The sequence below is a fragment of the Monocercomonoides exilis genome, assembly GCF_001643675.1.
Source record: "Monocercomonoides exilis strain PA203 chromosome Unknown scaffold57-524287, whole genome shotgun sequence".
Taxonomy (NCBI): Eukaryota; Preaxostyla; order Oxymonadida; family Polymastigidae; genus Monocercomonoides; species Monocercomonoides exilis.
In genome coordinates, this window is record NW_027150602.1 from 172,045 (window position 1) to 195,243 (window position 23,199).

Sequence of the window (23,199 nt, forward strand, 5' to 3'; positions counted from 1 at the left end):
ATAACAAATTTTTTAAACGCGAAAAGCTCTTTTCAACATAAAGAAAAGTTCACGGAGTGAGTAATTTATGATATCTTCAGAAGAAAATTTTCATTTGAGCTTTTCACAAGAAAAAGGATATTCCGCTATCGCGCCTCACGAAATGAAAAAAGGAGATCTTGCATTAATTGAAAAACCACTTGCATATTCTATCATTTCATCAGAAAATCAACGTCGTTGTCATAATTGTTTTAAAGTCTGTGAACCTTCAAAACTTCTGCAATGCTCTCAATGCAAATGGACGAAGTATTGCAGCCCTGAATGTCAAAAATCACATTGGAAGCAAGGAAGGCACAAACTCGAATGCCAGATTCTTAAATCAACACATCATGCATCATTAAGAGAATCTATGTTACTTTCGCTGAGATTAATTCTATATTTAAAATCAGAAACACAAACCTCTAACAACACTGAAATACTTCCTTTTTCAACAAAGGTAAACGACCGTTCTTGTCCTTCAAAGGAGGAAATAGACAAATTTAATTCCCAGTCACTGCCTAGAAAAATCAAGCATCAAGTTAGTGATGTTCTTCGCCTCATATCTCATCGAGATAAACAATCTGAGATGGGACTTCACTTAATTAGCAGCGTGGCATCGATGATTCTATCAATAATGAATTATGATAGTGAAAAATCAGCATTTCACATGAAAGAATGCAATGTTTTAGAAGAAATCGTTGAACTTATTCTTCGACAGAAATACAATGGAATTAACATTTGCGATGAAGATTTGAAAGGAATTGCGACAAGCCTGTTTCCTCGACTGTCATTCTTCAATCACAGCTGCTGCCCAAATTGCGTTCCTTCGTTTGATTCGTTTGGAACACTTTATGTACGCACGATTCGAAAAGTGAATGAAGGAGAAGAGCTATCGATTGGGTATATCGACAATGGATTGGGACTTATTACAAGACAAGCCCTTCTTAGCGAAGGCTGGCTGTTTTGCTGTGAATGTGAAAGATGTCAAAATGAAATGAAGACAACAGAATTCGACGAGGAGTTAGAACTGAAAGCGGATGCCAAAGATGAGATTTCTTCAGACACAGCAATTGAAAGACAAAAAACAGAGACTGAAGAAAAAGAGACATTAGAACGCAAAGATGAGAATGAAACAAAACTTCGCGTTTTTCTATCTTCGTTTGTGTGCTCATGTGGAGGCACGTTGTTTCCGTTATATGTGAAACATTCTGCAGTTGGCAATGCTTCAAATGAAAGTGAGCCTACGCAAAAAGACGAAACAAAAGAAGCAGAAACAAGTTCATCGTCTTCACAACCATCTTCTTCATCAACTGCTTCCTCTTCTCCAACTGCTGCTTCTTCAATTGATTCACTAATGGCATCTCTTCCATCAATACAAACATTTTCGTGCAACAAATGCCACAAAACACTGTCAAGAGCCGAGCTGACAGAGTTAAGCAAGCACACTTCTGTGATCGACGGAGAAAGCATGCGAGCAAAGAACGAGACAAATCCCAAAGTGGCAGCGGCAACCACAGCAAGAGTGATTCAGATGATGACATCAACCAAAAAGACAACAATTTCACAGGAAAAGTCGAGCAACACACCTTCAAATGACACGCCTTCTGAGGCGGAAGACTCAAAAAAGGAAGAAATTGAGTTTATTATTCCAAAATATCATCCATATAACGGACATCTCATTCAGGAGGAGTTGAGGCTTTTCCATTTGTACATCGATTTATCTCGCTTTGAAAATGCCCTTGCTTTGGGCGAGAAGCTGCTAAATAAACTTATCTGTATGCTTTCATTTTTCTATTTGAAAAAACAAAGTATATTAACCATTTTAACGACAATTGATTTCGAATTTCTTTCGATTCACTTTCTTCTTATAAACTCTTATAACCATGTTCCATTTTTTATTCAACTTTTTTGATACAGATGCGCAGGGTGGAGTGACATCACCAATTGTTGGGTTGCATTACGCAGCACTGGCAAAACTGGACATGCTGTTTTCGCATCAAAAAGAGGCATTTGAATATTTCAAAAAGGTATTTTCTTTTTTCTTTCTTTTTTTGAAAAATTAATTTAATTTTAATTCTGATTTTTTTAAATTTTCTCTTTATATCGACTTGTTTTTAACTTACTTCAATTGAAAAAAGGCTGCTTCCATTCTGGCTGTCACTCATCCACCTTTTTCGGTTTATCTTCGCGAAATACTTGAGAACATAAAAGATGCAAAAGCTGCAGGGCTTTGAACATTGCACAAACGAACTACTTTCGACAAATGTCATCAACAAGCCAGTCGCTTTCAAAAAATTTATGTATTTGAACATGAAACTCTGAGAAGTTCAACTTGGCGAAGCGAATCGTATCCATAAATGATTTCTTTAATCAAATATTTATTTCCAAAGATGGAAACTTAATCACTAAGAATTCCTACAAAAGTCCCAAACATTACCGGAATTATATCTGTCACATTTAAGCGAAGAAGCATTTTCTAATACTGTTTTTCCGAAAGAGATTTCATATGCTTTATTGCTGAAAAACTATTTAGAAAGAAAATAAACATTTTCAACTTTGAATGCATTTTTTCTTTTTTTATTCATGCTCATGTTTCCTTTTTAAAAGCTAATGCTTTCTGATATTTGAACATTTTGTTCTATTTCAAGATAGAAACAATTTTTCAAAACGCAACAAATATTGAACAAAAAATAGTGGGATACATCAGAAATGCTAGATGATTTTCCTGACGATATACTTCATTTAATATGCAATTTTTTATCGCTATCTGATCTTCGAAACCTCTGCTATGTTTCAAATAAATTAAGAAGAGTAGCATTTCATTGCTATAAAACAAAGTGCCTGCAATATAAACAAGCTGTTCTTTCGTTGTTTTCCCCAGCAAAATACGAATTTAAGAGTCCTCTTCTGCAATGCTTTTATAACCCTAAACAATTTACTTTTCCAATATATGTTCAACTGCTACTTCTTTCTCCAAATTTTGTTATCAGTGATTCAATGTCTTATTTAACTATCAGTCCGGGCATGATCGACTCTGTTTGCGAACGCGCTCTTTTTCGATCTGGACTATTAAAATGTGGATGCATCCTTGCCATTTCTGAGATTTCATTCACACGAGTTGTATTTCGTCCGGTAACTTTTGAAGAATTAAATTTAAATCCACCAGCAGCACCAATTCAACTTTCTGTTCAGAAAAAAAATCAAAAATTTTTATTTAATCAAGTTCAAACTCCTTTGAAAGAACAACCACCATTGACTCCGTTTTTTGAAGCTCTTCCATTGATTGGAATGCCTCGAAAAGCATCTGAGCTTGAATTTTCAACGAACATCGAATCATTTCTTCAATCAGAGGAATTTGCAACTGAGGGAATTAGCACAGATGCGATGGAGCATTTGAATACCGACCAACTTCTCAATTGCGAACAACAAAAATCCTCGTTTTATTTTCTTCGTTCACTCCATTCTTCACGATACCAAAAAGTGTTTACAAAAATTCCATCCTCGACAATTTCCGATCATATTCTCGCTGAGTTCCTTTTGGCAATCAGTCCATTATCGCTTTACACTTCAAATGAAAAGTCTGGTTCTGTGGCTCGTGCTGGAAAACATTCTCTGATGAGGAGGAGAAGGATGAGAGCGAAAAGGAAGCATAGACGTCAAAAAAAGCAATGGAAACACAAAAGAAGGAAAGCAAGACTCAACGCTAGAAGACGTACAAATGAAACAGAAGAAGATGGCGAAACGGATGAGGAAGAGGAAGAAGAGGAAGAAGAAGAGGAGGAAGAAGAAGAGGAGGAAGATGAGGAAGAGGAAGAAGAAGAGGAAGAGGAGGAAGATGAAGACGACGACGAAGAAGAAGATGATGAAGACGAGGAGGAAGAGGAAGAAGAAGAAAAAGATTCTGACGAAAATAAATCTCGTCATTTGTACAATCAAACAGGAAATAAAAACGTTAGCATTAAATTGACTGAAAACGATACAAATTCACATTCAGAAGTGAGAATAGAACGCAAAACAGACGACAACACTTCCGTCAAGCAGAAGAAGTTCCAACGGCCATCACAACGAAACAAACAGAAGAAAGAAGAGCCAAAAGCGATTGATTATCGGCCAATGCTGCAAGTCCTTGCTCGCGAACTGGAGTCAGACAAGGAAAAGAAAAAGAAAGAGGAGAAAATCAAAATGATGCGGACGAAAAAAGGCTTCAGCACAGAAAGAGTCACAATCGTTGCACTGAGGCGAGAAACGAAGAGAGAAGTGATGAAAGGTGCTCCGATTCTCAGCTTAGCTGCCTCTTCTTCTTCATCTTCATCTTCCTCTTCCTCCTTCTCTTCCTCTTCTTCCTTAACAGCAGCATCTTCAACCGCTTCACCAGCAGCATCTTCTCCAGTGCCCGTTTTGTCCTCTTCTGCATCTTTACCTTCGTCTTTGGGATTGATGCCAGCAACTCCCATCACTTTGACAGACGCTCTGCAGACTTCTCAGCCTCAGAACCCAGCTAGCATTTCACAACCAGTTCAAATTGATGCACAACCAGACATTTTGAAGGAATCGTCCTCAAAACAGCTGGCTCACTTCGATTCTTCGGCAGCTGAAGAGACTCAGCTTTTCTCAAGTCATTTTTCTGAAGAAAAATCAAACAGCTCTGAAACAACAGAAACATTTGATGGAACTCTTCCGACTGCTCTTGCAGAAAACGATGTGTTGAATGAAGCTCCAAAAGAAGACTCGAAGAAATCAGAAGATTGGGCGGGAGAATCAGAATCAGAAGTGGCTGAGGCAGAAAGTGACGTTGACAACAATCAACTGACACACTTATACAAAATGATGCCTTACGCAACTCGTTCCAATCGGAGTATATCGCCTATTCATCAAAAGCCCATGCAGCATCACTATTCTTACACTGCTTTGCCGAAAACACCGAGTGCTTCTGCAGGTTCCGATGAGACAAAGGTGTTTGACAACATCAATGAAGAGATTAACTTTAGCAATCCAATGTTTTCCCATTCTTCTTCTCAAGGTCAAATTTCTTTCGCACACAAACGTCACAAGCATTCTGCCGTTCCCTTTTCAAAGTCGTATTCGATCCCGTTTCCTCTATCGAAGGACCCATCTGCCTCGTCTAGCTCGTCCTCAGAGCATCTTTCGACGCTTCCTCCTTCTTCGTCTGACACATTCAACGACCCACACGTCTTTTCCATTGCCTCGTCTGCCTGCCCATCGCGTTCTCACTCGCCAACTTGTGCTCCTGTTCGTTCCAGCTCTGTACCATGCTTCAGAAGAAGAACACTTGCGGACAAGCAGATTGAGGAGGAGGAAGAAGAAGGCATAGAAGATGAGAGAGAGAGAAAGAAGGAAGAAGAGGAAGTGAAAGAAGATTTGTTTGATGGAAAAGAAACTGACATCGCAAATGACGTAGAAGCAACATTTGAAAAGAATAATTTGGAATATTCTGACGATGAGAAGGATAACGCAGAAAGAAAAGAGATTGATCAATCAGATAAAACAGAAGGAAAGGTATTGAATCAAGCAGATCTCGAAACAAGTAAAAGAAACACTGACGATATTGCAGCCAATAGTTCTGAAGAAAACAAGAGTGAAGAGAAAGAATTAGAAGGAAAAGTGGAAGAAAAAGACAAAGTTGACTTTATTGAAGATACAAGCGACGATGAAGAATTTGTCGATATTCCTCCGTTTTTCTTTGATGAGAGCGATTTGGGCAACAAAAGCAACAGTTCAAACGGACCAACAATGTTTGATATGCATTCAAGTTTGCCATCCAGCAGCAGATTGGATTTGCCACGCAATTCTCAGACTTCTCTCATTGAAGAGATGGGCGGAAACAAAAACAATGCAAGCAATGAATTGAAAATGGAGCATTTTCAAGATGGCTCACCTGAACAACTTACTTTGGATGAAGCAGAAGATGATACCAAAAGACTAAACGGGAAAGCTGAAAACATGGATAATAAGCATCAATCCATTTCCACTTTGCCAAACAGACAAGATGAAGACAAAAGCAAATCAGCGGATGACACAAAGAATTCTGAAGGTTATTCCTCAAAAACAAATACTGTTGAAAAGGAAGGCAAAGAAAAATTATCTGAAACAAACGATGATGCAACAAACAAAAAGAAAGTACAATCAATGACTCAATCTTCTTCATCTGCAGAAAACAAAAATTCTGATTCTGCACCGATATTCCCCTTTTCATCGTTCGATCTAACTTTGCCCGATGCTCCACCAGACATCGAGTTCCACCGACTGTTTGATCTTCTCCTTTCGCGATTTCCATTACATCGCCCGTCATCTTCTTCAGTCGTATCCTTCTTGTCGCTTCTGATGGAAGACGAAAGAACAAACATATTTGTCCTGCTCGAATGCATTCATTATTTCGAGCAGCTAACATTTGTGTATCATCAAACTGCAACATCACGAGATCCGTTGCTCTTCAGATACGAACGAGAAGAGGAGGATGCGGCGTTTGATGACGATGAAGAAGACGATGACGAATATGATGATGAATGCAAAGAAGTTGAAAAAGCAAATGAAACAGCAAAACAAGGAGCTCACTCACCTGTTCCTCATCGACGTTTATCTTCTCGCCAGCAAAAGAAGGAATGCTTCAAAGAGCTTGTGTCAAGCAACATTCTGTCACGTGGCTTTACCGAAGTTGGTGCGGAGGGAAGCCAAACGTCGCTGGATAACACACTTTTGTGGATGCGAATGAAGATGCTGTTTGCTGAAGTCATCAAAAATAAAGAAAAAGTGTATTCTCTTCTTCTTCTTCTGGTTGAAGTGGAGTGGGTGCTGACCGTGACAATCCCGTTGCTGCGAGGAAGAGATAAGGCAATGAAGACAAAAGAAAAGAAAGAGCAGAAATTGAAGGAGAGCAAAGAAAGCAAAGAGAAAGAGAAAGAGAAAGAGAGTAAGGAAGTGGAAGAAAGAGACAGGAAAACTTCTGACTCAAACGAAATTTTGAAGCAGATTTTGTTTGCACATTACATTTGTCCAATCAGTGAAGTATCAAAATACATGCCTGATGTCCCGACATCCAACATACCTTCACAAAATTCATCAGGTTTATCCTCGTCTCCTTTGGACGCTCAGTTTCAGCAGAAAACAGAATCATCCACAAAATCCACAACAAACGAAATACATCCGCTCTTCTGCCCTGGAGACACATTCTATCAACCATATCGCGAAAGTGCATTTTGCATACGTCCTTCTGTTCTGTCAAAGAAGAATCGCTTTTTTGGTGCATCTGCTTCTTCATCTTCTGCTCGGCAAAGCACAACTAATCCATCAAACACAAATTCAGTTACAGAAACAAAAAGTTCAAAAGGAAAGCTAAAAGAAAAGAAAGCATCGAAAGCAATGTTTAGCCATGAGAATGAGACAATGAAAACACAAGTTTTATCGGATGACATTTCTCTGTCTGCAAATGATGTTTCTTTGGAGAATCGATCATCTGAATTTAACACATCAAAAGAAGAGCAAATGGATGACACATCGACAAATGATTCAATGGCGAATGAATCTACACAAGAAAGTGACAATTCAATAGACAACAGCCCAACTTTAGAATTCAAAGAAGAACCAGTTGTTGACACAGAGAATTCTGTCAAAAGTGATATGTCTGATTTCGATGAAAAGAAAGAACTTCACACAGAAGCGAAACACAAAAGAAAAATACATCAGCAAACAGCAGAGGAAAGCAAGGAGTCACAAAAACAGGAAACAAGCGAAGAAACTCAAATCAGCGATCAAAAGGATGATGATTCAATGGTACACAAAGAAATGCACAAAGACGAGGAATATACAGAAAAAGACGAATTGTTTGAGAGAGAACAAGAAGAGGAAGAGGCACGTGAAGAAAGAGAGGAAATTGAACGGGAGGAAATTGAATGGGAAAAAGTGATTCAAAGTGATGACGAAAACACAGACGAATCCGAAAAGACGAATGATATAACAGTATCAACACAAAATGAAGAAGCCAAACAAATGGACTACACAGCAGCAGAAGAACAAACCCCATCAACTTTACACTCAACAGACCAGCTTTCTTTGCCTCTTCCATCTCTTATTTCATTGCAAGCAAAATCTTCATCTGTGTCAGAATTTTCTTCTCCACATTTATCAGATTCTTCTGCTCCTTTACAGATTCCATCTTCCTTATCAAATGAATCTCATTCAAATTTATCCGAAAAGAATTCTGAACAGAACACAGAGTTAATCTCACAATCTGCACTTTCGTCTCCCACAGCTGAAACGAAATCACCCAAGCTGTCGGATGTTGAGGTAAGCAAAACGTTGCCTGCTCCTTCCTCCAATTCCTCGCATTTACACACAAAAACAGAATTACCAACACCTGAGCCACTTGCACAACAACCAACTCACCAGAAATTGCAAATACAAGTTCCACACACTGTTCAACAGACGCTTTCTCCTTTATCTCTTTCTCCACTTGCTATCCAGTTCCTGTTTCTTCTTGTTTGTCCTCCTTTTTCTTTTGTTCAACACAAATTGATGCGGAAAGCAATTTTGAAAGGAATATATGAATGCTGCTGTATTTTACTGAGAGTCAACAAACCGATTTGTCTAAACATAAACGGAAGAGCTGTAAACACAAAAACATTGCATTTATCTCAACTTTCTTTAGCTCCTCAGACTAAAAATAACCCCATCAACATTCCGCAGTCTCCATTCCGCTGCTTCAATCCACTTCCTTTCAGCTTTTCTTTTCTTCTTCGCTTTCTTTCCCTTTCATCACCTTACTCAAACATCACACCATCACTTCAACAGTATTCATATCACCCAAATCATTCATTACAATCATCACATCAGCAAATGTCTGTTAAAAGCACTTTGTTTTCTCAAAGTGAGATTAACAAGCAATCAATTGCTCAAAGAGGAAAGCTTCCTTCCTCATCCATTTCATTCTACACCCACATCACTCGGCATACCCTTGTTCTGCCTCCTCTGCTGAAAGGGCTGCTGATTCAAGAAATGATACGCTGCACTTTTCGGACGAATGTTCCACTTTTTCTACGAAGGTCGTTCTTTATCACTGTGCTGACAGAGCTGTGCGTAATTCTTGGACTTGAAAAGGCAGAAAAAGAAAAAGAAAAAGAGAAGAAAAAAATTGCATCTTTCTCTCAGGATCATTCGCAGCAACATCCACAGCAGCAAGGAGTGTCTTCTTCTTTGGCAGCACTTTATCGTCGGACACTTCCAAAATGGATTTCGATGCGTCTTGATGAAGTGGAAGACGACATTCGCATTTCAGCTCCAGATAATCCATCAGAAGATACAGTCGATGTTAATGCAAAGAAAATGAAAAAGTTAAAAAAAGCAAAGAAACATAAGAACATTCGAAGGAAAAATAGAAGGAGAGACGATGTTGACGACGAGTTTGCAGAAGACGAAGATGAAGGCGAAGATGCAGAAGAAGAAGAAGAGGACGAAGAGGAAGAAAGTGATGATGACGTTGAAACAGGAGTTGGCACATCACTTGAAGATAGTTCCACATCAACATCTGAAAGTGAAAGTGAAGAAGAAGAAGAAGAAGAGGAAGAGGAAACTGAGACAGAGACAGAGACCGAGACAGAAACAGAAACAGAAACAGAAACAGAAACAGAGACGGAGACTGAAGAAGAAGAAACAGACGAAGAAGCTAACACTCAAAGTAGCACTACCGACAAACCACGGAAAAGACATATCGTTATGAAAAAGAAGCGCAAAGTTGTTTTAGTTAAAAGGAAGAAAAAAATCAAAACCAAAAAAATGAAGTTAAAGAAACCAAAACAACCAAAGAAGAAGAAAAATCTATTTTGTGCAAACAGCACAGAAGACACATGGTCGCTTTCATCAGACTCAACAACACATGACACGGACATCGACAGCACTACAACAACAGAGGAATCAGACGAAGATGACGACGAAGATGACGATGAAGCAGCGCTCGCAGCACGCCATTTGAATGCAGCAGAGAGAAGAGATTTTCTGAAGTGGTCTTGTTGTGTGGCAGTTATCCAGTGTCTATTCCCAGATGCCGATGAATGGGCACTCGATGGGCAGCGTGCACCAAGCGGAAAATGGAAGATGGAGTCTGTCTCTGCACAGCATTTGTCAGATGCTTCATCCCATTTATCAAATGATTCCTGCATAAATCTCACACATGCAGCATCTGCCTTGCACTCCAAAATGCAAAATGAACAAAAAAGATTTGAGAATATCCAACAAGATTCTCGAATGCTGGAGTTTAAGTTTGGTTCCTTGGATTCAGGCACTTCAAATAGCAATAAACCACCTTTTCAACTCAATTCCACAGCTACTGCTGAATCTTCATCAACAAATAATTCGAATATTCTGTTTGTCGATGTTCCTCCACATATTTCTCCGAATCCTTATCCATTTGACAATGTTGATGACTACCTTGCGATTTTATCAACTTCATCAACATCATCTGCTTCTGTTAGTTCAAATGCGTCATATCAATCAACACAAAACAATTCAAAACACGCTACTCAGGCTACATCTTCTCAGTCATTGCTTATTAACGTGCTGTTTCATTCTTGTCTCTCTTTATCCCTTTCTGCAATAGCCGCACTTCTCTCAGCCGATACAATTGGAAGCCATGCAACAATACCTCGTGTGGTGTGGTGCAGATTCACTGAATGGGATGCAACTGAAATGGACACATCGATGTTTGTGGGTAGAGTGGCAAATGGAATATTTACTCAAATCGCTGGATGCAACTTAGAGAATGAGCATTCAAATAAAGTTGACAATAACGATACTTTTGACAACCAAATTCTCAAAAATAATGAAGGAAACAATACAAATGAATCGAAAGAAGATGAAACAAAGAGTAGAAGACGTGGCACATATCCAACCGAAGCTGATAAATGCATCATTTACAAGGCTTCTTCCCTGTCTCCCACTGTTTTTCACACTTCAGCTCAAACTCATCACACTCCCTTGACGTTTTCATCAAATGAGAACGCAACTGATCTCTTCAGTGAATGGATTGACGAACGAGGAGATCTTATAAAGTCTAACAAAACCAGTTTTATGTATGGAATTGCATCTTCCATTCCATTCTCGGAGAACAAAAGAATGCTGTGCAAAATTGTTGATCCATCACCGTCAAATGATAAAAAAAGCATTAACAACTTAAATAAATACATTATTTGTACGCGTACTAACAGAAACACGTTTCTGACTCCAAGTGGTTTCAGTAACAAATCAGATAATGAAAGCAATTTAGTTAATTTTTCTGAATGTCCTATGACTGTGCCATTTAACTTTTCTTCTTCACTTTCTCAAACGCAAGAGCAGCAAATAGAATTTCTTGATTATCCAAAAAATTCGACAGTTACATCATCAATCACACCCAAATCTTCACATACAGATTCAAAGCCAGTCATCATTCCTTTAATTAGAGATCTTTCATTCCCAAACCTCGTTGGATTCGTCGGAGGTTCCTGCTCTTTCCAGTTCTATCCGTTGCAGTCATTTGCATATGCATTCTCATCGCTGGTGCGTGCTTCTTTTTTATCTTCTCGTTTCTTCTTTTTCATATCTCCAATGAACATCAATCCGGATAGAACACTTATTTGCACTTTTAGAAAGGAGAGTCAACAGGAAGAGGTAACAGACATCCCACATTCTTTTTTGAAAGAAACAGACTTTTTTTTGCAGCCTTCTTCTTTGCAGGACTTTTCATGTTCAACTCCTTGTCAGTCATCGCAAAAGGCACTCGATTCTTCTCATTTTTCATCTTGCTTTCCTTCTGTTCCAACTACAACTCTCTCTGAATGGAAAGTACCTGACTCGCAATCTTTCTCTTCAGCGCTCTTTTTGTCTCCCTCTTCTCGTTTGCAATCGATTCATTCTCATTCTTCTCGTTCTATCGAACATGAACGTCAACATTCACACATGGATACATCACTAATTTCTTCAATCCAAACGGACAATCATCAAGTTGAATCATCATCTATCATTTCAGTAGCATCTGACGCAGCAGCTTCCATTGAATCAACCATCACCAATTCTTCAGAGAATCTTCCTTTAGCTAAGACGCCACAACCATTGCCCTTGCCTTTTGATTCGTTTTCTCCACTAAAGTCCTCATCGCTTTCACCAAAAGAATCCCCAAACATTCTATCACCAACTCCTTCGAATTCTCCTTCGCTTACGCCTCCTTTTTCTTTCTCTTCTTTTTCACCAGCATCGCCATGCGAATTATTACCAACTCGACAAGTGCAAGCTGAACGAAATTTGCCTAATGCATCTGATATACCCACAGAGGTTTCCCATTCTTCATTTTCTTCAACAGCGCGTATGATGCTACCAACTTCTCCATCGTCAAATTCCAGTCCACCATTGTTCATTCCTCCGTCACCTTCTTCTCCAGCAGCTTCTTCTGAATTTCATTCTCCTGTTGTTATAACTCCTTATCAACGCTTTATGCTTCAGGGCATCTTGAACGAATCCTTTGTTTTAGGTACGTTGTTAGCTCATTTTAATCACGATATCCAGCACAATATTCAACTTGAAGATGAATGCTTTTCGTTGACAGCTCATTCACAGCCATCTGAACAAATTTTGAAACATGCAAGTTCTACTCAGAAAAATTTAAAAACTGAAGCGCCTCAATCTCCTTCATCGGCGCAATACACTCCTGCATTTCCTTTTTCTTCAGCAGTTCTTTCGTCAAAAGCATTTAATCTTTCTCTTTCTCCTTCTTTTGCATTTGTTGCGCCTCTCCTTTCCTCTCTTGCACATTTTCCTTTCTTCTCAACAAAAAATCTTTCTTCTTCTGCAACTTTATCGTTGCAACAGATGCAACAAATCATCAATTTGACATGTTCTTCTCAATTATCAACGGCAAAGCAATCTCTTCTCACAAGGCACATTTTGGTGCTGTGCGTTTCTTGTTTTGCTGCCCTTCACACAACAATGGCACACAGAGCGACACAAGCATCTGAACAGTTTGCACATTTTGTGGAACAGAATGCATTGTTGATGATAAAAGTGCGAGAAATGGAAGATACCGAAGATAATCTGAGACGATTGAAAAAGCAGATCAAAGATGCTCGCTTGCGAAGGAGAATGAATGCAATTGAATTCATTCGATCCATACCAAAAGAGACTCGTTTGGAGCTGAAAAGAAAACAGTTAAAACAATCTGAACTTGATGGGAATGCTGGAGAAACTCTATTTATTGCTGACAGTGAACTCAAAGAAAGATCATGCATTGAAGGTATTAATGATACGAAAAAAGATGAAGAAGGTTTAAATAATTCTAGTGCTGATCAAACAGCGCCAGCAATTTCTTCAATATCAACAATCATTATGCCTTCCAAAACAACAAAGAAGAAATACGAAGATTCATTGACTCAGAAACAAGTTCATTTGGCTGATGAATCTTCTTCTTTCCCGGGGAATATGTTGCAAAAGAACGAAGATCCACAAATCCCTTCTGAGGTTCAAAATACTTCATCTTTTTCTCAACAGTTTGCACATCCGAGTGCAGGATCAAATAAGGATAGTGGCCTGTTACGATCTCCTTCAATTCTTCCGCTTCCACTTGAGACACAAAAGCTTTCGAGAAGTGAGCGGAGAGGAAAAGGAAGAGGAAGCAAAGAAATGGACTCTGCATTTAACGAACAAGAGGAAGAAGAGAACAGACTTATTCAAGAAATAGAAACAAGAATAGCGCAAGAAAACGAAGATCTTGTACTGTTTCGAAAGAAAGTCCTATCTCTTCTTCCAGGCACTGCATCAGAATCATTCTTTGCATTGTGCCTGATTGAGATGATGAATGCATTTGTCCCTGTTTGTGCCGCACAACAAGCATATCACACAAAGGTTGTATCTTCACTTGCCACTGACGAGTGGATCTGGCTGAGAAGGAAGAAAATGTGGGAAAATGATAAAGCCAAGAAAAAGAGCGAAGAAGATTCTTCTCCAAAAGATGAAAAAAGTGTTGACATAATGACAGATACCATTACTCAATCGGAACATCAGTTTATTCTTGCATTTCCAGAAGCAATGTGGTATCTCTTTGATTCATTCACTTGTGATAGCTCAGTTAAAGTTTTAAAAACAACAACAAATCAGACAATTGCAGCAAACAGAATAATTAATGGAGCGGAAGAGAAAATGACGGAAAGCTCTAATTATTTCCTTGACATGAAATTAAAAAATATATCAAGAACAAAAGAAGAACAGTTTCTGAGAAATCATCCAACAATCCATTACCGTTCACTTTCAAGCAAAAAATCTAATTCAAATGCTCAGTCTAAAAACGAAGATAGTCAAACAAAAATAGTCGAAGGTTGCAATTTAATGACTACAAATGAATCACAGTTTGAGAAGAATGACGAAGATTTGTATTTAGCAAACGGATATCTTCCTATTGTAACTTCTCCTTCATTGTGGAATGAAGTGATAGAATGGATGGCAAAATTTCATTTCTTCTCAAAAAAATTTGGTGAAACGCATTCCATTCTGACGACTCCATTTGCCATCCCGTTGGATTTAAAGATAGATAAGAACGAATCTGGAATTCAATCTGATGAAACCAGTAGACAAAGCAATGCTGATGGCTTGTTAAACAAAAAATACAATGAATTGAGAGAAAGTACTAACCTGCAAATAGATATTGAACAAGATCCATCTGCACATTCTGATGATGATGCAGCTCAAAAGGGATCCAGTTTTATATTAACTACATCGCCTTCTTCTCAACATGCGATTGCATTTAGTGCTCTTTCACCAGCTTCTGCATCGGCAAGTTTGCCTTCATCTCCAGTCCCAGAAAATATGACTTTGCAAAATAGCACTCAACCATCATTAACATGCCCTCTTCCTCTTTTGCCCGTAGAAGGTGATAGAATCACAACTCCTGCAAATTCATTGTTAAATAACACAACAAATTCTGGTTCACCAAGCAATAATACATCTCCAAATGGTGCGACAGCATTACATTTAACCACGCCATCTACTCAATTACCGATCCAACAATTATCACAGACGCAACAGAATCAACAATCACAGCCCCAAGTAATACTACCAACCCATCAAACGCCTCTGCCTTCTCTATCTCCAACGCCAACATTTTCAACTCGTACAACTCTTCTATCATCTTCTTCACTTCATATTCCTCGGACTGCACCTGTCATTCAAACACGCCCTCCACCTCCGCCAATTCGTCTGAGACATTCAGCTGCAAACAAGGCGCGACTAAACTCCACTGCAGCATCCACTCCAAATGGTAGTTTTGGAAGTGAGACAACTGGAGGATTGTCATCAGCTGGCTTTGGTTCAATAGGTTTCAGAAGTACATCACAGGGAGATGCTGATGTGCAGTTGCCCACACTTCCACTTCCTCCAGCATCTTCATTGAAGAAATTAAGCAATACTGATCGTGATGACTTTATGAATAAAAACAGAAATAATATGCAGCAATCTAATTCTCAAGGAAATTTGATTGATCTTAGTGATTTTTATGATGAAGATGATTGCCCACTTTTCCCAGAAGCTGCTTTATCTCAGAATCATCTTCCAATTCAATCAACCGAAAGTCTACAGTTGATTGAAAACAAAAAGCACAACACAAGTGATAATCAAACTGCATTGGTACAGAGACATTCTGTTGGTCAATTTGCAACGGATTATTGGATTCCAAGAGAATTGGATCCTCCACTCACTGTTTTTTCTTTCTATTTCATTCATTGTCAGAGAACATGGTTTACTTTGTCGGAACTTGGCTTCTTGTTCGATCACTGCATCAAGGTGTTTATGAAGCATCTTCATTCTGCACTTCTTTTTGTTGCAGGAAGAAATTGCGAAGACTTTGCAACAAAAGATAAAGATAAAGATTCTTTTGAAGATCGAAAAAGACTTTCTCAAACAAAAGGTTCTAATGAAACAGATTTGAAAGCACTTAACAAACAGAAAAATCAGGATATAGCTTTAGCTTTAGAATCAACTGACTCCTTAATTCCGGGAGATAAAACAGATGAGGAAGTTAAAAGTTTTCATTCTTATTACGGTACACGTAATATCTACTCTCCAAAAGGAACCCACTCATCTGCACTTTCTGAATCATTTACTCGCAAATCTCTAAAGTCTGCGTTGTCATCATTCTCGCCAAAGCAACATAGTCTCAGAACTTCATCTAATAACACCCTTAAAAGGCACTTTAATGAATCTCATATGCACTTTTCGCATTTGGATGATGGTGATGAACTTTCAGACGAGTTTAGTGAAGGAGACCAGAGTCATGAAAGCATTGAGAATGATTCGTTTTCTTTTGATTTTAGCGAAAGTGGAGAAAAAAATACTCACAGTCTATTCACTTCACAAGAAAGCGAATCATCAGATGAATCTGCAGACGATGAAGATGAAGAATCATCAGAAGATGACAAAGATGACGAAGATAAGCAAATTGTTGGCAAGTTTTGGGAAATTATTTCTCCTCTTTTGAAAAAATTAGATGTAACTCTCAACATTCCATCAGAAAAAACTGCTTTTGCTTCTCCCCAGATTGAACTTATCCAACAACGCCATCCATTTCTTTTATATTTCCCAAAACTTCTTTCATCTTCAGAGTTTTATTGTAATCTGTTTTTCAGGACACTTAAAATTCTTCCAAATATCAGACGCTCGGCGTTGATACAGCCTCTAAGAATTGCACATTCTTTGTGTCTTTATTTATCACGCATGCTCTCCCCTTTCCAGGTTTGCTTTTTTTTTTTTGCTTTATAAATATTGTAAGCATTAACTTTTCATGATACAGGGAATGATTATTCGCAGCGTTCTTGTCGACACATTATTAATCATATCTGATTTGAATCCAAATGATCCCCATGAACTTCTTGATCTGAAATCTCTTCGATTTGGCATTGTTGACAACATTGACGCAATGAAAACACTTCTCTGGCTATTAAATGAGACATTTATTTGAGAATTTTATACTTATTTTTTAAGTTTTGTTTTTATGGAGAAATTTGAAGCAACACATAAATAATACAGGTCTGAATATTTTGAAATTTACGTGCTGCAAATGAAAAGGTTCTCGAAAGAATTCAAGAAAGTTAGCTAATTTCAATTGTTAATAAAGATGAATAAATTTGCATAATTCTACTGGACAGTCTTTTACAAATTTCTCTTTCTGTATCTGTCTATCAATCTATCTCTCCTACACTTCCTCTCCTGCTATCTTTTCATGCAAGCTTGCCTCATTCAATCTATCTATCTATTAGTCTCAAAAAAAGTGAATTCAGTTTATAATCCCGAGCATTTATTGAAAAGAGATCAATATTTTTTGTAATGAAAGGTATTAATAGAGAAGATATTATGTAATAAAAGGGACAAATATCAGGGACACTTGACTCAGTTTGATACTTGTGTGGTTTGCTTAAAAATAGAAATTTTCTCGTAACTGGTACTTTTTTGTTTTTTCAAACAAAAAATTGCTCATTAATTTATTCACCTTCAAATAGAAAATAATCTTCTAAAAAGACATTTCGAAAAGGGTTTTGAGTTAGGGTCAAAAATTTATCGGTGCCCAAAAAATTAATCGGGGCCTAAATTTTCTGGCTCTCCAGAGCACTTTTAGAAAAAAATAAATAATAGAAAATTTTAAACATATTATAATTAGCTATTCCTGAAAATATTTTTTAATTTTATTGATTTTTGAAGGCAAATCTCGAGTTTTTTGTTTTATTTTTCAGATCAAAGACATGCTCATATTTCAACGAGCTTTTTGTTTTGAATGTTTTGAGTTATTTCATTGTTAATAAACTGAACTTTTTTATGTTTTTGGTTATTTTTTGTTATTAAACACTTCGTTTTTTTATTATTTTTTCCATTTCACTAAATTTCAACAAATGGAAGATTTTGTAGTGATTATTGAGTTGCTTTGTTTTTTAATTGTTCAAAAATAGTTGAAAAAAGGATTGAAATGATCATCACAAAAATTTTGAAAAAAAACAATATGATTTCAAGCAAAAAACACAAAAATGAACAAAAACAATTTTTTAGTATTATAATCACGATCACATTAATATAAAGATTTTCTTCCTTTTGCATATCTTTATTTGTTGATAATTAATATTTTTTTCACTTTTAAATTAATGAAAAAACATATTTATTCAAATGCATTCTTCAATTTGTTGAAATTTAGTGAAATGGAAAAAATAATAAAAAAACGAAGTGTTTAATAACAAAAAATAACCAAAAACATAAAAAAGTTCAGTTTATTAACAATGAAATAACTCAAAACATTCAAAACAAAAAGCTCGTTGAAATATGAGCATGTCTTTGATCTGAAAAATAAAACAAAAAACTCGAGATTTGCCTTCAAAAATCAATAAAATTAAAAAATATTTTCAGGAATAGCTAATTATAATATGTTTAAAATTTTCTATTATTTATTTTTTTCTAAAAGTGCTCTGGAGAGCCAGAAAATTTAGGCCCCGATTAATTTTTTGGGCACCGATAAATTTTTGACCCTATCATTTAACTCCAACACATTTTTTTTATCTGACCCAAATTTTTGAAGTGAAGAAAAGGAAAAAAGGGGCAAAATTATTGCAATTATGAAAAAACTGAGAATTGTTCCAAACTTTTTCAACAATCATTTCATCATAAATCAACAGGAACAATGTAATTAATATCAGAAAAATTCAAAAATTGAGAAAAATATTTGTAAGAGAAGAATGGAACAAAATTCATAAAGCTAAAAATATTGCCCCAAATTTGAAAAAAATCAAAATTATAGATTTGTTAAAATTTAAACAAAATAAAAGAAACAATGTTCAGAACTTTCTTTTTAGTTTAGTCAAATATGTTCATTCTTTTGTTCAAAAATATTTATATGGGTGATTCTTTTTGAAAAGTCACAAATGTTTAATTTACAAATAAATCAAAAATTTCATATCTTGATCAAATTTCGGTTCCAGTTCACAAATCTCCTCAAGAATGTTTGATATGGCATTTTCAAGTGATAGATTCCATCTGAGTTAAGTTTGATATTTGTTAACAAAATATATAGCAAAATATTAGGCTTTTTATATGTTTGAAAATTAAACATTTATGACTTCAAAAAGAATCACCCATATCTGTGTAACGAAAAATAAATAATGGGAATAAGGCTACTTTAAAAGTACATGTAATAGTGATAATTCGCTTATGAAAAGGCTAAATGGTTTTTAGTGAGCTTTCATCAACACTCTTTGGTGATTATTATATTTTTTATTTATCATTAAACCTTTTTTAGTGTTAACGTACTCAAAAACTACTTTCACCTAATTGAAATTTTATTAATTTTTTTGAAAAATTCATTAAATAACAATAAAACGGCATTTTTAGGTTTTTGAATTTGAATATTTTTGCTATTTGCAATTGTTTGGGTTGGCAAAAACAAGATAAAAACATTGGAATGAGATTTGAAAAAAGTACAATGAAGCTATGATGAGAATAAAAACCACTCAGTCATTTTTGATTTTGATCAATAAGTTATTATTTGACTTATTCATTCATAATATAACAACGTTGCATTTTTTTTTAGCTATTTGTTCATGGGGCAAGTGGAGTAGATCCTGGTACCAATTTGATCATTTTACATAAAGAAAAATAAAAATATGATAATTTTAATTGTTTTTGTTATTGTTTCACTAATTTATATTCGAAATGTCAAAAAAGATTGAACGGGAAAACTATTCAATTGATTCCGTCCATTCGGTTGAATTTTCGCCATCGCTCACACTTGGAGAATCAGATTGCATAGTTATTGTTCTTTCATCGGTGTCTGAATCCATTGAAACTGTCTCATCTTCTGATTCTTCCAGGTTTGTGAATTTTTCTAATTCTTCTATGTATTCTGATTCTCTATATTTAACAAAGTTGCTGATAAGTTGATCAAAAGATATTTCATAATGTCTCAAATATATTGAAGACCAAATATATTCCTCTAAGTCTTGGTATCGCTCTCCGGTTTTCGGCATTGAACGGCGAAGGTGTGACCACGCTCCTTCTATTAAATTTGTTGTTTCACCATCTTCATTTTTGTATCCTTCAGAATGATTAACAACCAAATGAATGAAGCCAAATTGGTTCAGTGTTCTTTACGCGCCCCAGTCATCAGACACAATTGTTGTTCCAGGTTTTATTATAGAACAAATGAGTGGAATGAGAATATTTTTTGTTCTATTTTTAACAAAATGAGCAACCATTCTGTGTTTTCCATCGGTCTTTTTTCTTTCGATCGCGCCAAACAGTCAAATCGACTTTTTTTGTTTCCACAATAATTAGAAAAAAAAATTAACAAAAAATTGTATTAAATCATCATGAAACCTCGATTATATTTTCTTCTGCGCCAAAATGATTCGTCAATTTCAACAACCTCGCCAATTCCCCCTATTGGTTGCTGATTTCGGAGAAAGATGGTAGATAATGTCCTTCTTATTGCTGAATAATAAATTGTTACAGTATGCCTATCTATTCCATTCATCAAAGACGTTTGATGAACCTCTAAATGGCACCAATAACTTAATAGAATCAACACGATATGATTTATTTTTAACTTTGAATCTTCAAAAACTGTGTTTTTTCGGATGGACCATCGTTTCTTTCAAAATGAATATTTAAATCGACTATGAATTTCATCCACTTTCAATACATACACATTGGAACCATCATCAGGGCATTTTCTAAAAGAATCCATTTTCACAGACGAAAACAACCATTCCAATGTTTCTTTTTCGCTTGTAAACATTTTCAGAAATTGTGGAATACTTATTTTAGTCATAATCGTGACTTGCTGATATTGAGCTATGTGAGTTGCTTTAGTGGAAAATATTTTGAATATTTTTAAAAAATTTTGGGACATGATCATATGGTACCAGGATCTACTCCACTTGCCTGTTCATGGATTAAATGAAAAAAATTTGGTACCCTAAAAGAAACCTCTTGCCAAATAATGAAAAAGAAATCATAAAAATTAATCTGTTTTTATAAGCAAAATTTTCAGCTTAAAAAATATGGTTCGATCGATACCCAAATTTACCAATTCGTTTCATTGAATGGAAAAAGAAAAGAAAAACAAAAAATTGTATATGATAACGTCAAATGGAGAAGATACGTGTACCATATGATCATTGCACTTATTTGTAAGAAATTATTTATTAATTTTTATTGAGTTTATAAGGTTTCAGAGTGTTGACGAATAAAACAAATTCATATAGAATTTTGTGATGGTTTAGTATTTTACCCAGAAAATTGGTGTTAAGGTTAACCATAGAAGAGATTTTCAAATAAAAATAATTAAAATTGTGGGTGGGATCTCATTGGTACCAGTATCAACTCCATTTGCTATGATAACTCATATTGAATTTGTTTCGTTCGCTTTGATGCTCCTTTTTGATGATTCCTTGAATGTACAATCTATTTTGTCAACATTCATTGAAAAAAACGATGAATCAAAAAGAGTTGATGAGTTGGTAAACATCAACATTGGGAGCAGGAAAAGCACAATCGAAGGATCAATCATTTTCTCGAATTCAACATGTGGATTGGAAAACATCAGAATTGTGCAGAAAGGAGATGGAAGTGCCGTCTGCTGCATTTTCTCATCGAATGTTGTTGGCACCAAGATTGAGATTGTTGACAGAAGCAGCCACAATGAACATCCATTCCTTGTTGAGAATTCTTGCCTTCACTTGATGAATGCCACACTGATTGTTGACAACATAGAGATCAGTTCGCCTTCTCTTGTTGGCTCTCCGAAAGAGCATGAGTTCAGATATTCCAAAAGAACATCATCATCTGGAATGCTGATTGTTGAGCACTCAATGTTTTTATCAATCTCAGTTTCGTCCCCGCCATTTCTTTCATCACCATCACTAGCCGAGGTTAATGTGGGAAATTCCATATTCTGCAACATTTCTTTTTGCAAACATCATATCCTTCCCAGTGCCTATAGATTTCACAGATTGCAAACACGAGGTAATAGTTGCTCTTTTGTGTCTGTGCATGATGCATTTGATGGAGGTGTATTTGAGTCAGTCAATGCCCCAGGTGCTTCATTCCAATCGTTCAACAACTCATTCATGAACTGTGCCAAAACATCATTTTCTGGGAACAACAACATGGAGAGAAAGACTTTTGATGGTGGATCACACTCATTCTCAAACTGTGAATGGCATAATGTTTCATCAGCGTTGAACTCAGAAAGTTCAGAGGATTGGGACTTATCTGTTTGTGGAGGTGCCATTGGCATTCATGGAAACTCAGAAACAGTTGTTGTTATTGACAGTTGCATCTTCGACAATTGCACATGCTGCAGATATGGTGGAGCTGTTATGGTGTATCCAGGAAAAAGTGTATTAATAAATAATTCCATGGGAATAAATTGCACTGGATATCTTGGATCATTCGCAATGCTTTGTATTTTGATTCAAGTTGAAATGAAATATTCATATTTGATAGATTGCTCCAGTAGTCAAGATGGAGCCATGCGTATTCAAGAGTATAATTTTGGACAATCAGATGAAATGAATGAAATCCCAGTTATCAGAAATTGTGAATTCACAAGTGAAAAGTCATCAGCCCGAAATGGGTGCTTTATATTGCTTCATAATTCCATTCATTCCTCTTCCATTCATGAATGCATGTTTTTCAATGGAACATCTTCAGAAGCAGGAGGAGCATTGACCATATACTGGCGGGATGCATATGGAACGATTTCAGAAAAGCCATGGTTGTATTTCTGTTTCTTCCACAACAACACAGCAGGGAATGGAAATGGAGATGATGTGTCAATACTGGACTCGTTTTCATATGTGCCAGAGACCACAGCACTGAGTGTGTCGTCATTCACAACGAAGACAAGTGGAAGCAGTGTATTGCACTCTCGATTTGGAACAAAGAACGAGTGGCTGAGTGTGGGGATTCTGAGGAGATATGTGGATGTTGAGGGAAGAGAAGAGGTTGGATGTGGGATATACGAGTGGGATGGGTGCAAGACAGTGGAATATGCAGTGGATCAGGCAGGCTCAGTTGGGGAGCAGCGGCTGCAGCTGGTGGAGTGCACATTCAGGATTGCAAGAACGGTGGAGGTGGGGGAAAGACGATTGTGATGAATGGGCTTGGGTGCAGCGGGAC

General features: G+C 36.6%; 3 protein-coding genes across 3 annotated transcripts; all 3 read left to right on the forward strand.

The window, feature by feature from the left end:
• Nucleotides 1–2,673, forward strand: MONOS_5143 (putative histone-lysine N-methyltransferase ASHR1). The gene is made up of 3 exons (XM_067875266.1): nt 1–1,793; nt 1,936–2,045; nt 2,157–2,673. Exons 1-3 carry the CDS (start codon nt 68–70, stop codon nt 2,250–2,252), a joined length of 1,932 nt encoding a protein of 643 aa, XP_067719971.1. The 5' UTR covers nt 1–67; the 3' UTR covers nt 2,253–2,673.
• Nucleotides 2,674–2,718: 45 nt separating this feature from the next.
• MONOS_5144 (uncharacterized protein) lies at nt 2,719–17,325 on the forward strand. The gene is made up of 2 exons (XM_067875267.1): nt 2,719–16,773; nt 16,832–17,325. The coding sequence occupies exons 1-2, from the start codon at nt 2,728–2,730 to the stop codon at nt 16,997–16,999; spliced, it is 14,214 nt and encodes a 4,737-aa protein (XP_067719972.1). The 5' UTR covers nt 2,719–2,727; the 3' UTR covers nt 17,000–17,325.
• Nucleotides 17,326–21,446: 4,121 nt separating this feature from the next.
• MONOS_18254 (uncharacterized protein) lies at nt 21,447–23,174 on the forward strand (the record flags this gene model as incomplete). Its single annotated transcript, XM_067871256.1, has 1 exon — nt 21,447–23,174. One exon carries the CDS (start codon nt 21,447–21,449, stop codon nt 23,172–23,174), a length of 1,728 nt encoding a protein of 575 aa, XP_067719973.1.
• Between the last annotated feature and the right edge of the window lie 25 nt (nt 23,175–23,199).

What these genes read in the sequence shown, in the direction of transcription:
- MONOS_5143 (XM_067875266.1), top strand. Translation starts at nt 68, where the DNA reads ATGATATCTTCAGAAGAAAATTTTCATTTGAGCTTTTCACAAGAAAAA. An exon ending in GCTGCTAAATAAACTTATCT is followed by an intron (nt 1,794 to 1,935) that starts GTATGCTTTCAT and finishes TTTTTGATACAG; the next exon opens with ATGCGCAGGGTGGAGTGACA. An exon ending in CATTTGAATATTTCAAAAAG is followed by an intron (nt 2,046 to 2,156) that starts GTATTTTCTTTT and finishes AATTGAAAAAAG; the next exon opens with GCTGCTTCCATTCTGGCTGT.
- MONOS_5144 (XM_067875267.1), top strand. Translation starts at nt 2,728, where the DNA reads ATGCTAGATGATTTTCCTGACGATATACTTCATTTAATATGCAATTTT. An exon ending in GCATGCTCTCCCCTTTCCAG is followed by an intron (nt 16,774 to 16,831) that starts GTTTGCTTTTTT and finishes TTCATGATACAG; the next exon opens with GGAATGATTATTCGCAGCGT.